Source organism: Chaetomium strumarium (genome assembly GCF_033439665.1).
Source record: "Chaetomium strumarium strain CBS 333.67 chromosome Unknown B0T15scaffold_2, whole genome shotgun sequence".
Classification (NCBI taxonomy): Eukaryota; Fungi; Ascomycota; class Sordariomycetes; order Sordariales; family Chaetomiaceae; genus Chaetomium; species Chaetomium strumarium.
The window spans coordinates 1,970,308-1,986,201 of record NW_026944430.1 but is presented as its reverse complement, the minus strand read 5'-3'; the positions used below and the strand labels follow the sequence as shown (position 1 = coordinate 1,986,201).

The 15,894-nt window shown below is 57.5% G+C and overlaps 5 protein-coding genes and 2 non-coding genes across 7 annotated transcripts; 4 read left to right on the top strand and 3 right to left on the bottom strand.

Moving 5' to 3' along the window:
* Positions 1-469: 469 nt before the first annotated feature.
* B0T15DRAFT_490899 (uncharacterized protein) lies at positions 470-2,055 on the top strand (the record flags this gene model as incomplete). The annotated part of the gene is made up of 4 exons (XM_062866730.1): positions 470-541; positions 610-687; positions 757-1,602; positions 1,666-2,055. 4 exons carry the CDS (start codon positions 470-472, stop codon positions 2,053-2,055), a joined length of 1,386 nt encoding a protein of 461 aa, XP_062724089.1.
* A 288-nt stretch (positions 2,056-2,343) lies between these two features.
* Positions 2,344-4,248, top strand: B0T15DRAFT_104978 (uncharacterized protein). Its single transcript, XM_062861414.1, has 3 exons — positions 2,344-2,763; positions 2,858-4,186; positions 4,244-4,248. The coding sequence occupies exons 1-2, from the start codon at positions 2,631-2,633 to the stop codon at positions 4,030-4,032; spliced, it is 1,308 nt and encodes a 435-aa protein (XP_062724088.1). The 5' UTR covers positions 2,344-2,630; the 3' UTR covers positions 4,033-4,186; positions 4,244-4,248.
* Positions 4,179-4,277, bottom strand: B0T15DRAFT_t49. The gene has a single exon. It is a non-coding gene; the product is annotated as a tRNA-Ser (tRNA).
* Positions 4,278-4,990: 713 nt separating this feature from the next.
* Positions 4,991-5,085, bottom strand: B0T15DRAFT_t48. Its single transcript has one exon. It is a non-coding gene; the product is annotated as a tRNA-Ile (tRNA).
* Positions 5,086-6,245: 1,160 nt separating this feature from the next.
* B0T15DRAFT_104933 (uncharacterized protein) lies at positions 6,246-8,674 on the top strand. Its single transcript, XM_062861413.1, has 3 exons — positions 6,246-7,180; positions 7,294-7,828; positions 7,939-8,674. The coding sequence occupies exons 1-3, from the start codon at positions 6,657-6,659 to the stop codon at positions 8,443-8,445; spliced, it is 1,566 nt and encodes a 521-aa protein (XP_062724087.1). The 5' UTR covers positions 6,246-6,656; the 3' UTR covers positions 8,446-8,674.
* Positions 8,675-9,231: 557 nt separating this feature from the next.
* B0T15DRAFT_104879 (Retinoic acid induced 16-like protein-domain-containing protein) lies at positions 9,232-12,786 on the bottom strand. The gene is made up of 4 exons (XM_062861412.1): positions 12,537-12,786; positions 12,355-12,468; positions 11,369-12,303; positions 9,232-11,312 (listed from the first exon to the last, which is right to left on the bottom strand). The coding sequence occupies exons 1-4, from the start codon at positions 12,543-12,545 to the stop codon at positions 9,455-9,457; spliced, it is 2,916 nt and encodes a 971-aa protein (XP_062724086.1). The 5' UTR covers positions 12,546-12,786; the 3' UTR covers positions 9,232-9,454.
* Positions 12,787-13,839: 1,053 nt separating this feature from the next.
* Positions 13,840-15,859, top strand: B0T15DRAFT_490895 (Alpha/Beta hydrolase protein; the record flags this gene model as incomplete). The annotated part of the gene is made up of 3 exons (XM_062866729.1): positions 13,840-14,606; positions 14,658-14,898; positions 14,963-15,859. The coding sequence occupies 3 exons, from the start codon at positions 13,840-13,842 to the stop codon at positions 15,857-15,859; spliced, it is 1,905 nt and encodes a 634-aa protein (XP_062724085.1).
* Between the last annotated feature and the right edge of the window lie 35 nt (positions 15,860-15,894).

The following is a 15,894-nucleotide window of genomic DNA, read 5'->3' as shown; positions in this document are numbered from 1 at the left end:
CACGTCCAAGCGCCCTGAATTGACGTTATACGCGCCGCAGGCGGTACGTACCTCGTCTGCCGAGCGGACCGCTCGGGAGGCAGCAGATTTGGTCGTCTGTCAGCAAGAAATGAGCCTGGCTTTGATCTTGCCTCGCCGCCACCTGCGCTCGCTAATAACGGGTGTGATCCAACAGCCGGTCCGTCTATAGCAGGCATTCGATTGCGCTGTTGTTTCCCACCGGGCACCTGTCGCTTGCATCGTCGTACGATATTGCGCGACACCCTGTGCAACTCGCTCTCTTGATTCGTCCCCGAGGGCATCGTTCCCCCTCCCCCCGACGCTGCGTTTCAAGGGGCGCCCGTACGCCTGAAACCTCGACATGACCCTCCCGGCGAGCCGGCGCAACGGCGCCTGGCCAACATCGAACCTACGACTTCGGATAGCTCCTGTAACCGCAACAATCGCTTTGGCAGCGACATTCCTACCGATGGCGTCGGGACACGGAGGACACCACGAGAACCAGATTCCGGAAGGGGCGACCGTCTCGCCGGAACCTCTTGTACGTTGGACGGGACGGTGATGGGGGTGGAAAATAAGGTTGGCGGCAGCTGGCTGACGAGTCCGCAGGACGCGACGCTATGGATACACATCTTTGTTCAGATGCTCGCCTTTGGCGTTCTCTTCCCTCTGGGGATGGTTCTCGGGGTACGTCCATACTACACGACGCCGTCGGCAAGAAAGTATCACGGGCTGACAGATACTCCCGGTCCACAGATCGTCAAGAGCCGGTGGCACGTTCCATTACAGGTCCTTAGCACGCTGCTAGCCCTCCTCGGTTACGCCCTGGGCCACCTGCACCGCGGCAGGCAGTTCAACCCGAAAAACGTCCACGCGATCGCCGCCAACCCTCTCTTCTTCCTCATGATCGGCCAGGTCGTCGTGGGAACCTATCTAAAACTCCACCTCGAAAAGGGCTTCCACGGCCGCATCCGGCCCTTCTTCCGACTTGTGCATAGCATCAATGGCAAGGCGTTCCCGGTGTACGCGTGGGTGCAGATGGTGTTCGGCGGTATCACGGCGCTCGGGTTCTGCCAGGGCGACCATCTCGGGCAATGCCTGGCACACTTCATCATGGGCGGCGCGTTCATCGCCTACGGCGTCCTCTTGACTATTCTTCTGCTGGTCGGCCAGCTGTGGCTCCGCCGGACCGGCCGCAGCCAGGAGTTCTTCGACAGCGCCGTCATTGCCGCCTGGGGGTGCGTCAACACGTTTACCGAGCACCGCTGGGGCACCGCGTGGGTCAAGAACGACTGGCAGCACACGACCATGGGCATCATCTGGTGGAGCGCAGGTTTGGTCGGCGTGTGGCTCAGCAGGGGAAGGGACGGCAGCCCGAGGCGGAATCCCATCCCTGCTTTTGTCATCTTCATCACCGGCTGGGCCATGTCGGCGCATCCGCAGGAGCTGATGATCAGCGCCATGACCCACAGGATGTTTGGCTACACGCTCATGGCCGTCGGGGTGACGCGCATCATCGAAATTGCTTTCGTCCTCAAGGACAAGCCTGGCCTGTCCGAGGACGGCACTGAGATCAACAGCTTCCAATACATCCCGGTATTTGTAAGTTGGCTATCGGGTATCATCATTTATCCAGAACCCCCTGTTTGCTAATTCGCACCGCAGCTCATGTATGCCGCCGGCTTCCTCTTCATGGGCGCCACCGAGGAGCAGATGGCCCTTGTCGCAGGGTCCGGCATGGACGCAGTCGCCTACATCCTCATCCTGTACAGCATCGCCTCGCTGCTCTTCCTCTTTGTCATGGCCCTCATCCACGTCTATGACCGCGCCGCGAACCCGCTCACGAAGAAGCCCGTCGCCAACGGCCATCCGGTGCGCGGGGTGGACGAGGCGCGGCTACGCGACGCGAACGAGTATGAGCTTGACGGGCTGGTCAGTGACGAGGAGGACGAGGAGAGCGCAGCGAGGCGGAAGCTCCTAAGGGTGAGTGAAGAGGACGACGGCCCGCTCCCGACTCCCAGCACTGTGGGGGGCAACAGTATCCGGGTTGCGTAGATAATAAGGGGGTGTGTATGTAAGAGGAGGAACCAAGCATCTTTACTATCGGCACTGGGATCATCTCTGGAGTTGGGTGTTGTTGCATGAATAAGAGGGGTATGTTTGTGCCATGTTGCTTTCAACGCCAGGTGTCTCTGTGTGGGACGGGTAAAAAAGAAAAAATGATACGCGTGGTCACATGGCTCGTGAAGCAAGCCAGGACCGGTTGAGAGTCACCCCGATCTGACCAGTGTCTACAGCTCCAGAACAAGGATTTCGAGTGATTACAACGTCATTGAGGCGACGCCAAGCATCTTAGCTTCTCTCAGTAACGCGGGGCGTGCAGTTCGTGGTGGAAACAGCAGCATAACGCGCACATCGATCATGAACCACCTGCCGGATTCAGCCAAACGTGTCGTCCAAAGGGCGTGGGAGGCGGGAAGATATATCGAGTCACAGTCCCCTCTGCTCGACCGGTCCCAACCTTGTCATGAATCTCCATCCAACAGGCCCAGCCAAACCAGGAATTTATTAGCCAACTTCACCGTACCTCACTCACCAAGCTTGAAGCTCCTGACCCCGCAAAGAAGAAGATGGCAGCAGACACAGACACAGCTGTAACCCTCCAAGCGCAGTGTCTCTGCAAGACCCAGACCTTCACCACCACCGTCCCACGCACCTCCCTCCCGCTGAAGGGTTCTTCCTGCCACTGCGACTCCTGCAGGCGTAAGTCCTAGTATCTATCTCTACGCTTGCCTCCTTTCTAAGACATACTACCTATAGTCGAGTTACTAAACCATACCTTGTACCAAAATAATAGACGTCACCGGCGCCCTCCGCTCCGCCGACGCCACCTGGCCCGGCCCGGCCGCCGACATCGTCGCCGCTGCCGCTAATAATGATAGTGCCAACGGCGGCACGCTGAAACGGTATCCGTTCTCTCCCCGAACCAATGTCCTCTTCTGCGACAAGTGCGGCAGCAAGCTATTCTGGGAGGAGGTCGGCCCGCCCCAGGCTTATCAAGCCCAGTCCCAGTCTGGGGAGGGTGAGGAAGCAAACTACTGTGTCTTCACCGGCGCGCTAGGCGCCGCCGACAGCGACGGGAAGGATGTTGGGGCCGGGGTGCGCGTGGTGCGGTGCGTGGACCACATGTTTGTGGGTGACACGCGGGACGGCGGGGCGGTGTGTTGGCTGCGGCGGCTGAATGGCGACAACGGGGAGGAGGATGAGGATGATGCAGAGCCGGTGAAGGTGTGGTTGGGCGGGCGCGGGCGGAGCGAGGAGGTCCCCGCCGGCGGCGAGCAGCCGTGGCCTGCCGTCAAGGACCTGCCTGCGTATGGGGAGGGTCTCAAAGCAGCAGGGGAGAAGGAAGGCAACGTGCCGATCCGGTGCAAATGCGGCGGGGTCGACTTGGTGCTGCGCGCGGGCGAGGCGCAGAGGGAGTGGGAGGCGCGGCACAAGAGCGGCGAGGCGCTGCCGTTCTTCGTGGACCCGGTCACGCACAAGTTCCTCGCCGGGCTGGACTGCTGCGACTCGTGCCGGATCTGGGCCGGGTCCGAGATGATGAGCTGGACGTTTACCCTGCTCAAGCACATCTCCTCTGCCGCCGCCGCCGCCGCCGAGGCGGGGGGGTTTCCCAGCAACACCACCGAGCTGAGGGCGGCGGTCGACGCCCGCGATCCCAGGCTCGGCACGCTCAAGTACTACGCCAGCTCGCCGGATGTCCAGCGGTACTTCTGCGGGCGATGCTCCGCCGCGGTCTTCTATGCCGTCGATGACCGGCCCGACATCGTGGACATCGCTATGGGCCTGCTAGCCTCGCCCGATGGCGCCAGAGCCGAGAGCGTCACCTCGTGGGGGTGGGGCGGACAGTTCTCCTGGGAGAAGGACATGGTCGGCACGTGGAGAGAGCGCATGTTGCACGCAGTCAGGAAGGAGTCCGAGCAGTTCAGGATTGACAGGGGTTACCCGAAGTGCTGGCTCAGGAAGGACTAGGCCGGGCAGGCGGGACAGGAGTAGATCCAACCGATGATGCTGCCGGCCTTGTATTCCGCGAGAGTCTAAAATGAAGAAGAAAAAAACCAAGACGTTGACATACTCTGGTATTGAGACAATCTCTAGGAGTTCGAGGCAAAAGTAGACGTCACCTGTAGGATTCGAACCTACGCTCCCGAGGGAACTGCCTAACATGCTAACTGTACACTAGCAGGGCAGCGCGTTAACCACTCCGCCAAAGTGACAGAACTGTAGATTTTCGCATGCATCGACCTCTATCAGCAACGAGGGAGTGAATCCGGCGAGATGGGGAATAGCCAACTGCTCTTCATGAAGCTACGGGAAGCAAACAGAAAGTAGACTTTAGAGAGTGTGCTAAAGCCTAGGTGTTCTGTCGAGAATTGCCTCGAGCCCGCTGTTGATGCGGAAGTAAATAACACAGGGTACCAGAGTCACATAGTAGCAGGTAGTATTAAACTCGAGGAAATACTACCTATAAACCACTCAGCCCCTCAACCAAGCTGCTAACGAACCCGGAGGACTCCGTTTCTGCGTCTACCTATATATTGACCATGCGGGACAGTCTGAGTTGTGATGCAGTCCATACCTCCAAATCTAGACCGGAGCACGGTTCCGGGGCGGGTATGACCTAGTGTGACAACCTGGAAGTCAGTAACACTTTTCCATACATAACACATGCCATCCTAGCTAGAGTAGTATAGTGACCCAAGACTTAGGTAGTTTTCTTCTAGGGTGTTGACACCAGTTGACACCTCATTTTTCTTATGCTGTCTAACTTTCTCGACACACTGTCATACAAGCACTCCTCAGAGTCCTCACCTCATGCTAACGAGGATGAAGCCCGCCTCTGCCTGGATTCCCGGCTTTCGCACTCTACACCACCAAAGCAGGAAAAAGGTCTAGTCTTAGGGGGCAAAAGGTTATGTTGACCGGATAATGCCCAATAACAGGATTGAACTGTTGACCTTCGCATACCATATACAGGTGGAACCGGTATTAGTACGACGCTCTAACCAGCTGAGCTAATCGGGCTTCTCAATTGGTTAAACACTTTCTCGCAGTCTCTATAATCATGGCGACGAGCTCTAGATGTCTAGCTATCCGCCATCTGCCTGTGGCTTTTACACGAGCCAAGGGACCAACTAACGGAAGTGGAGTGGAATGAAGATGAAGAAGGATAGTGGGAACACCGGCGTGATGAGCTCTCCCTGGAGGACCTCTGCAAGCTGACTTACTACCATGACAGTTCTGAAAGCACGTATCCTAACGAGCTGAGGATACAATGTACATTGCATGGTGTAAAGCTTACACACGTCAAGTAGTCCAACATAGGAGATCCCATTTCAAGGGCTAAAAAGTGGAATGCCGGAAAGAAAGCAAGAACCCGCATGCCACCTGGATAAATCCCCGTCTGAACCCCTTTGAGCCGACAGCCTGATTAGGCCGGACTCGAACTGCGTGGTCAAGATACGCTGATGCTTACCATGCCGGATAAAATCAGGTCAAGCAATATAACCTATCTGGGCCCAAATCTCGAAATCGTACGGTATTCGGAAACGGATCTTGGACGTCCTTTTCTCAAGGCTACAGTAGCGATACTACCCACAAGTCACGTTCACGCAGGGAAGAACGGTGGAACATTCGATTGCGTGGGATGTCGTGTTTCAAGGCGGCATCTCAAAGATCGCCAAGGAGAGCCTGTGATCTCCTCTTCAGATCTGACATTCTGAATCCGGGTCTCCGGGAGACTGTAACGGTCTGTATTAACTTACCAAGGTAGTGACAGACTGACAGTGTCGCCGCGGTGCTCGCCCGGGAGCACGGGACCGCAAGCCGTAAACGCCGGCGCAGATCAATGGATCACATCATGCCTCTGCAATATCACTTCCGCCGATAAGCCGCCAGCAAGGGATTCTCGCTTGTGGCGCTCTTGCCGCTATGGAGAATGTAGAGATCGCCAAAGCACGATTAAAGCCGCCGGACCATACGGTACATACTCTAAATAACGCTTCTCAACGATCTTCGGTGACTATCACCGCCGTTGGTCGCCCCCTTGCAAGTCAAGATTGACCCGTCCATTGGCTCCAAGCTCCCTTCATCCTCCAGACTCCGAGGAACTGGCTCCAGGAAGACGATTCCCGGAACCAGCCGCGCTTTCAACACGCGACCGCACGCCTGGGGCTCGTTAAGATTAAATTAAGCTAGAGCCGGTAAAAGGCAGCGTGACCCGATAACGTTGTTCCGCTGCCCCTTGAACAGGGGACGGCGAGGCTGCGCGATATAAAGATGGAAGAGCACCATACGATGAAGCACTGAAAATGGCGCCATTGGCATCGTCTGTCGTTACTGCTCATTGTCGACGAGGGCCGGAGGAGTCGCCCGAACTTGAGACACTGGCCGATTCCACACACATATCTCAACCCACAGTTCCCCAGATTCTTTTCCCGCGATCTGACCCCAGACGAGAACCGAGTTTGCGGATATCCCCCACGGGGTAAGATCTGTCACTTCCGCAAAGAAACTCAAACGACACACGAGAGCCCTACCACGCCTTAGGTATCCCTGTCAAGTTTTTACGAGTTCTGAGAAGGGCACTCGCTCCCATGCATCACCTCGCCCCCCTTACCGCCCTGCTGGGCTTGTGGGCAGGCATCAGCAGCAGCAGCAGCAGCAGCAGCTCGCATACATCGCCATCGCCATCGCCCTTCGACAACAACAACAACAAAGCCGGCTCCCTGTCAGACTGCCTGGCCAAGGCCGGCGTGCCCGTGGACGCTTCCGGGTCGGCCGACTACCAGCTCGACATCTCCTCGTTCAACCTGCGGCTCAACTACACGCCCGTGGCCGTTGCCGCCGTCACGACGGCGCAACACGTGCGAGACGCCGTGGCCTGCGCCAGACAAGTCGGCGTCAAGGCCAACGCCAAGTGCGGCGGCCACAGCTACGCCTCGTTCGGTCTGGGCGGCGAGGACGGACACCTGGTTATCGAAATGAGCCGGATGAATAGGGTGGTCTTGGACAACGCTACCGGCATTGCCACGGCGGAGGGCGGCACGCGGCTTGGCCATTTGGCGTGGGAGCTCTGGAACCAGGGGGGCAGGGCTATCAGCCATGGCACATGCCCCGGGTCAGTTACTCTTGCCCTTTTTCTTTATGTCTCTTTTTCTTGTTTTTTATTTCTTTTTTTATGGCTGGTTTCCCCGGACTGTTACTGACATACCTTACTTACAATACATACAGCGTGGGCGCCGGGGGCCATGTACTGCACGGCGGCTACGGCGTCAGCTCTCACACGCACGGGCTCGCACTGGACTGGCTGGTCGGCGCGACCGTGGTGCTGGCGAACTCGAGCGTGGTCCACTGCTCGGAGACCGAGAACCCGGACCTCTTCTGGGCGCTGCGCGGCGCGGGCGGGTCGATGGGCGTCGTGACCGAGTTCCGCTTCAAGACCTTCCAGCCGCCGCCGAAGCTGACATACTTCGTGGCGTCGGTGCGCTGGCCCACCGAGGCGAGGGCGCTGGCCGGCCTGAAGGCGGTCCAGGAGTTTGCCGGGACCATGCCCGCCGAGCTCAACATGCGTCTGTTCATCGCCAGCCGTTTTGTTAATCTTGAGGGGCTGTACTATGGCGGCAAAGCCGGGCTGCAGGCGGCCCTCGCGCCGCTGATCGAAAAGACGAACGCGACGCTGGCATTGGCTCAGGAAGGAGGTTGGCTGGACCAGATTAAGCATTTTGGTGGTGGCGGGAACATCGACCAGGGACATGGCCACGAGGAGGTGAGTCCCGATCGAACCGAGGCCCCTGAATCAATCAGCCCCTGAAAAGGAATAGAAAAAGGAAAGAAAGAAAACAGAGCTATACCACTAACCCAACCCATATTGTTTAGCACGAGAATTTCTACTCAACAAGCCTCTACACCAACGCCCTAAACGACGCCCAGCTCCAGCGCTTCGTTAACTACTGGTTCAGCCAAGGCAAAGCTACCAACAACAACAACAACACCACCATCAAACGAGACTGGTACGTACAGATCGACCTACACGGCGGGCCGCACTCGGCCGTCTCTCTCCAGCCCGCCAACTACACCGCATACGCCCACCGCGAGTACCTGCTCCTGTACCTCTTCTACGACCGCGTCGACAAGGGCGTGCCCTACCCGGCCGACGGCCACGCCTTCACGCAGCGCTTCGTCGGCAACATCACCATGGACATGGACCGCGCCGGCTGGGGCATGTACGTCAACTATCCAGACTCTGGGCTGGACCAGCGCGAGGCGCAGGTCAATTACTGGGGGAGCGGCGGCGGGGCTCACTTGGCAAGGTTGCAGGCGATTAAGAGGGCGGTTGATCCGGAGGATGTGTTCCACTACCCGCAGGGCATCCTGCCTGCCTAAGGCAGGGGGGAAGGGAAAGGCATGAGTATGTATGTATTGTACAACGTCTGGTACATATACATGCATACATAAGGTACCTATACACTCCTGTTAGAACTCGAGAACATGCTTTCATAAAACGGGAAGACAAAAAGAAAGCGCACTGGGACAAAGTTGTTACCATGTAGGGGCGACTTTGTCGAGTAGTATCTGGATGGAAATGCACATACAAGTCATCAACTAGTAGTTCATCTGACTTTCTCACTAAGGCTGCCTGTCGTAGAGTAGAGAGGCTATAAAGCATCGATGTCCTTCTGTTGAACACCAATCTGCATATGTTATGTTTCTGATGAGGACACTCACTGACAATCCATGCCCCTGAACCACACCACCACACAGCCTGAAAAGTTGTCAGGATGCCTGCTATCACATGTCTACTTCCGCTTCATAAAAAAGACAAGGAGCAAGGGTTTCGTCAAGTGCTGGCATACCAGAGTCCTCTACATAAAAACGTTGACCGAGCGAGCCGTGGAAGGTTGTATGTAATGTGTGGTTCGTTCCCAGGGTGGCGGACAATGACCTAGCGTATGGAGGTGGGATCTCCTTCCCCTTGTCAACAGGAAATCCGCCTTCACATCTCAGGACCAAACAATCTCAGTTTGTATGAGGTGCCCTACCTATGCGTTCTCCCCAATGGATACTGACTGACAAACAACAACAAACACTAGAAATCTAAAACTGCTGGGGAAAAAAAAGCCAGCGGAACCATATCAACGCCGAGCAATGCATGCATGCCTGCCCAAACAACAAAAAGACTCTACCAACCTTACACAACGGAACCCGCAAACACAACCACAACTAAGGTACCTACTACTAGTAGTAATCAAGTCCACACATCCCGATCATAGCAGCCCTTCAGGGCCAAGCCAAACAGCTCCCCAAGGACTTCCGCCGCATCAAACGGACGACCCAACCACTCCCCGCGCACAACCCCTCGTCGCCACGGAACGTCATTCGTACTATCCGCCTCCTAAGCAAACCGCACCTCGTCGAACAGCCCGGCCCTGACCTGCACCAAGCTGGCCAGCTCAAACAGGAACGACTGCAGCACAATGACATTGGTCAAGACATGCGACACCGACACCGTCTTGTCCTCCGTCGGCGTGCCACCGTCCGCATGCGCGTCGTCTCCTTCGTTGTTGTCGTCGTCAGCCTGTTCATCCTCCGACGGCGCCAGCAGCGCATCTTCGCCCCCGCCCTCCTCGGCCTTGGCCTCCTCGTCCGCCGCCAGCTTCTCATCCGACGCCGAGACCCCGCCTGCTGTCCGTTGCCTGTCAAAGCTCAGCGAGATCGGCTCCAGCTGGCTGTCCTTGGCATTCTTGAACTCTGGGAGCCCCACTCGTCTGGCGAGAATGCTTTGGTCGATGGCCTGGAAGGCCTTGGTCTGGCTTGCGAAGGCGTCGGGCGCGCTCGGAGTGATGGGCCGACCTGGGGAGAAAGACCGGCCGGCCTGTGTGGGTGGTCGCAACGGCGTGTCAGTGGGCGCGGGAGGGCCAGACGTCGCGCGGTCAGGGATGGTTCGCTTGGGGTCTTTGGTGTGGGCCCGGGGACTGCCGGAGCGCGTGGGCGTGCCCAGCTCTGAGAGGATACGCTGGGCGAAGCCCTCGAGTCCAGACGGCCTTTCTCGGGACGTGTTACGGCTGTCGTCGAAGGCCGCCGGCCGATCTATCGTGGAGGTGCTCGCCACGGCGGTTGATGCTTGCGACACTGGCGTTCTGGTCCGCAGAGGTAGGGGTTGGCTCGCACTGTCTGCGATTTGGAACGCCTCCCGTCGCTGCTGTAGTAGATCGTCGAAGCGCGGAACGGTCTCCCGGTACGCCACCACCTGGTCGCAGAGGGTCTGAAGGGTCTTCAACAGGCGAGGCAGACTCGATTGGGTCCATCTAGGACGCCGCCGGGATTCCCGCATGGACTGCATCTGTTTGTACTCAATGTATTCCTGGGAGTCGGGGTCCAATGGTGGGTCAGGTAACGGGGGACTATCGTCCTCCTCGTCGTATTCATAGGTCTGTGGACTCCGCATGAACCACCCTTCGAGGTGCATGAAGCCACAGACGGCGAGGTCAAAGATAGTCTCGGTAAGGGCAAGGTTAATATCGACCGGGTTGAGAAAGAAGGTCTCGAGCCGGTCAAGCACAATGTTGAGCAGGGGATCGCTCGGGTGAAGAGTGTGGGACCGAACATCCCTTGGTGCTCCTGGAAGGCCGTCTGGAACCTCCGGGAGTTTGTGGTTGTGGGTGGACGTCCTTGGTGTGACCAGCCTTATGGAGCACGGGTGGTTTTCTAGTCGTACCAGGGTGTCCTTGAGGATATTGTCATAGATCTCGTCGAAGTTGTCCTGTCCTCCCACACTTCCAGCCAGCGACATGAGGTACTCGACCTCTTGCTGGTGGGCGCCTGATGTGCGATGTTGCGACTCCCCGAGCACGCCTTCCGTGTAGAGCAGGGTGATAACAGCATACCGGTGATGCCTCTTAAGGATCACCGAAACCAACTGAAGGGTGACGTAGACTGTCTGGCTGTTCTGTGAACGGAGGCAGGCCAAGATCAGATCGACGAGGTTGAAAAGCAATGGGTCTGCGGCAGCCTCGCCCTTGGACGCCATCATGGTGGCAAGATCGAGCGACTTGCGCTTGCGCGCGGCGCTCACCTTGTCCCCAGACTTAGCACTGACAGGCCCAGCAATATCAGGCAAGCCGAGGAGGTAGTGGAGGATGAGATTGACCATGTCGGGATGGTCCAGCGATTCCAGAATGCGGCGAAGATAGGTCAGGACGGCGACCGATGAGCCGCCGTCGACGTCAGAAGACTCGAGAAGCGAGGGGTATCTGCGCCGCAGTGAGCAAAACCAGAACGTGTTTTGTGTTGGGCTGTTGGGACCTACAATAATTGCTGCAGGAAAATAACTTGGAAGTGCTCGAGCAGAGTGGACTTGACCTCAACAGACCGGCAGTGGTTCAAGACATCCTGCCAAAAGAGGAGGTTGGAGAGAAAGGTGTCGAGGTGCGACTGGAACTCGAAGGAGCAGGAACTGACAATCTCGTAGTTGGACTTGGGATGCTGGTAGTCGGAGAATGCAAGAATCGGTGGGAGTTCGTTGGGCGGGTGGTCGATCACAAGTTTGCGGCTCAGTTGGCTATACAGAGCTCCCAATCCCGTGGCCATTAGCGTCGACAGGTCGCTTTCGACAATCCATTGCTCCAACATGACCGAACTTGATGCTGCCTCGATGATGTAGAGCAGGCCGGTCCGGGCAAAATCACCGACCTTGCCCTCGTGGTGGATGTAGTCCACCAGCAGGTAGAACAAGGGGAAGTCCTGCTTTTGGGTCCTACCCGCAAACTTCTCACGATCGTCCAGTTGCTTTGCCGTTGGCGGGCCATTTTGTTGCGACTTGAACCAAGCATTGAGAATCTGAGGATTCAGCCGGATCTTGGTCGTGATGTTGAAGGCGAGCTCGACAACGCGGGATTCGGTGTCGGCGCTCAGACGGATGCTATTGGTGCCCGTTATGCGAACCAGCAGGTTGGTCAGGCTGACGGCGAACGCGTCGTTCTCGACAAAGGCCTCCTCCTCGCTCTCGATCAAGCTCGCAAAGAAGAGGACGGCCTCCTTGACAATCCACTCGTTGAAGGAGCTTGTCGCGATCTTGGCCACGGGAATATAGACCTGTTTGGCGGCAGCGAACGCGATGCAGGGATGGGGTAACGGCCGGCGGGACTCGTCGCTCAATAGGTTTGTCAGCTCCTGGAGGCGGATCTCGATCTGCTCGGCGGCCTCGTCGTCGTGCGCGAGGCTGGAGGAGTTGCGCCAGATGTGCTGGGCCGAGTCAGCGCGCCAATCCCGCCCTTCTCATGGTGGAATGCTCACCAGAAGCTGGCTGTATTCCTTCTCGAACCGGTGCAGGCGACGGGCGGGGTCCTTCGCAAAGTCCCTGCGGGAGCTTGCCGACGCCAGCGGCGTGTGTGCTAGGAGGCGCGACCACTAAAGGGAAAGGTGTTAGCGGACGCATAGAGTGGGCGACAGTCTGTTGTTGGGTTGGGGTTCCTCACAAAATCCATAGCGTCTTTAGCTGCATCTCGAGGACGCGTGCAAGCTGGGCAGTGCAGACAACAACTTCACTGCCCAAGTCCTGCTCAGTTGCATGAAATGTCGTGTTCCAGATGTCGCGAAATTGTTTAGCCGTTGGCGTTGACAGGCCACTCAGGTCCGCACGCCCCTCTTTCGTGTTCCGACTGCCGACCAGGGGCATCCGCGTGGAAGCACGGACGCTGTCTAGGGTCCATTCATGTCATTCATGATCAATGATCCATGATCCACCAGCATCACGTGCCAAGGCTTCATTGCTGTTTGTCTTTTGTGTCCTCAATCTCATTCAACTCATCATCCACGGAGCAAGTTACCCGGCATCATTGTCAGTGATTGTGTTTCTACGATGCTGAAGGGTAGCATCCCTTTCGTCCAATTGCAGTTTCTCGAGCTTTTATCTTCCAGCGAGCTCACTGGCGAGCGATCTGGACGGGAGTGATGAACCCTTGGGTTGCATGCGTCCCTTCAAGCTACTGGAGAAGCCTATGCAAGTCTATGCGGTTCATCACAAGTCGAGGTTGTCCCACAAGGTTATCGGAGCCGGAAAGCCAATGCCAACTCGAGTTCTCAACACACTGGTCAATTCCGGTCTCAAATGGCCGAGTATCTACTCCCCGGCGCGCCCTCACTCGCTAGCAAACTCATTGCAGGGCAATCTGGAGGACATGAGCTCTAGACTCGGAAACGAGGCTTGGCAACGACAGTCAAGCATCGACGTCAAATCCCACAGCAGCAGCCCCCCGCTCGCTTCACCGACAGGCCAGGGCGGCTATCAGGAGACGATAGTACCTTTCTGGGGCAGTTTGCATGCAGGCTTTCTTCCCGTTCACTGAAGTCCTCGGCCAGTGCCGAGGCCCGCAAACCCGCCACTGTGGATTGCGATTCGAGGCGAAGCAGTTCAACGACAGCGAATGGGAGCACATAGACACCTGTCGACCAGGATGTTACACGCAGGGGAGAGCAGCAAGGCACTCCGGCCGCGACCTGCCCCGCAAGCCATTCTGCAAGCCATATGTGCCAGGTTCGAGCATTGATAAGCTTGTGTCTGCAAACTCATCTAGACCGGCCTGGTAGTCTTCCCAATTCGTCATTACATAGCTTTCTTGGTGGCATTCAGCTTCCTACATCATCGCTCCAGTAGAGGTCCAGTGGCTTCTGTTCATCGCCACCGTGAGCTCCAGCATCTGAAGTCCTCCAAGCTGGGGAGATTGCGCGAGGAAACGGTGACAGTTCCATGTTGATACTTCGTCAAGACTCAGCTCTGGCATGGGGTTCTTCACCAGGTCTAAGAAGGCGAAGAAGCATTCACCGGCGAGCGGAACCAAAGACCAAAGCCGATGCGCGCCTCGCCCACCCAGTCATGTCTCGCAAGGCCGGCATCTGAGCATCAATCCCCTTCCGCAACCTCCACCCTTCCAGCCGGCCGGCCTTCTGCCTCCACCTCCAGGGTGGCATGGTGGGGTGCAGCCTCCCCTATCGTACCAGCAGCCCGGAGCGTATCCACCCATCATCGTGAACCAGCACCATTATTATCTGGGACCTCAACCCTCTGCGCAAACCCCGGCTAGGCCTCATGCCACGAACAGCCCCGTAAGCACACTGAATCTCGGGTCAGTCGCGGATCTGGCCAAGGAGGTATGGCAAGGAAGCGGTATTCCACGGCTGGTAGGCGACGCGCTGCCGCCGACATGGCAAAGCTGCGGTGGCCAACTGATCAGCCAAGGCAATGCCTTGGTCGATGAGATATCGAACCGATTCGACGGTGTCTTGACCATGATCGACCAAGGCGGTTACGATGGAAAGGAGCAAGATATTTACGCATGGCAGCCGACAGAGATGTCGACACCTTCACCGCTGCCGGGGGTGCGCCAAGGGGAGAAGAGCCTTTCCATGACTAGCAGAAAGAGCCAAGGGAAAGACCGTCGTAAGGGCCAGACCACCGCGGCGCCAACAGAGCTTTCCGGGAGCTTTTTTGCAAGAGTGGACTGCTACGCAAACTCAAGGTTGCCCATGAACTTGCCGCCGCTCAGATTGTACGCAGCTGTCAACCTCATGTGCGTAGCTGTTGCTGACAGGGCGATCAGGTACATCCCCACGTATCCCCTGCTCTGCCTGGCGGCTCAGTACTCGGAACGTGTGTATGAGCCGCCGACTGGGTGTGCTGAACGGGATGCACACGTCGGGGCCGACTGGCGGACGGGTACTAAGGCCATGGTGATCAAGTCAGTGCCGATGGACCACATGAACACCATCGTCTTTGCCATTCGCGGAACGGCCACCTTCATGGATTGGTCCGTCAATCTCAAAATGGCCCCAACGTCCCCTGTAGGCTTCTTAGTATGGCCAACCCCTCACCCTTCTAGCGCCAGGCGATACTGATTCGCATCAGGATGACCCCGGAAACCTCTGCCACGCCGGCTTCCTCTCCGTCGCGCGGAACATGGTGGCCCCAGTAGCCCGTCGACTACGCCAGCTGCTCGAGGAAGACCCAGGACGGGCCTCATACTCGCTGCTCATCACAGGCCATAGTGCCGGCGGTGCAGTTGCCGCGCTTCTATACAACCATATGATCGCCACGTCCAAAGCGGCCGAGAGCGAGCTGAACACGGTGGTTGGGTGCTTCAAGCGGATCCACTGTATCACATTCGGTACACCACCTGTCAGCCTGCTCCCCCTGACCAAGCCCAACGATTACGTGCTCCGTCCGCAACTGAAGAAGAGCCTTTTCCTGAGCTTCGTCAACGAAGGCGACCCGGTGACCCGAGCCGACACGGCGTACGTGAAGAGCCTGCTACAGCTCTACGCGACGCCAGCCCCAGGGATGGCCGCCGAATCGCGCGAGCCAGCTCTTTCCCGGGTGGACTACAACAAGAACAACAACAACAACAACAACAACAACAACAACAACCGTAAAAAGCAGCAACGAAGCGATAAGTCCTCAAACACGTCCACCAAGAAATCCACCACCGCGACGCCGGACACCTCGTCCTCTTCCCTGCAAACGAAGCAGCCCCCAGCAGGTCCCATATGGAACGTCCCGCCGTGCACCCTCAGCTGCGCAGGCCGCATCGTGGTGCTGCGGTCGGGCGATCCGAAGGCCAGGTTCAGGAGCAAAAAGAAGACGACGGTCGAGGAGCGGCTCCACGAGGGCGTCGTGGCACAGATTGCCACGGACGAGCAGCTAAGGGGGGTGATCTGGGGCGATCCGGTGGCGCATATGATGAGACTGTACGTGGGGAGGATCGAGGTGCTTGCTGTTGGGGCTGTTACGGGACAGGGGTATTGAGGTAGGTATTCTTTTCTTGGCTGACGTCTGAAGGT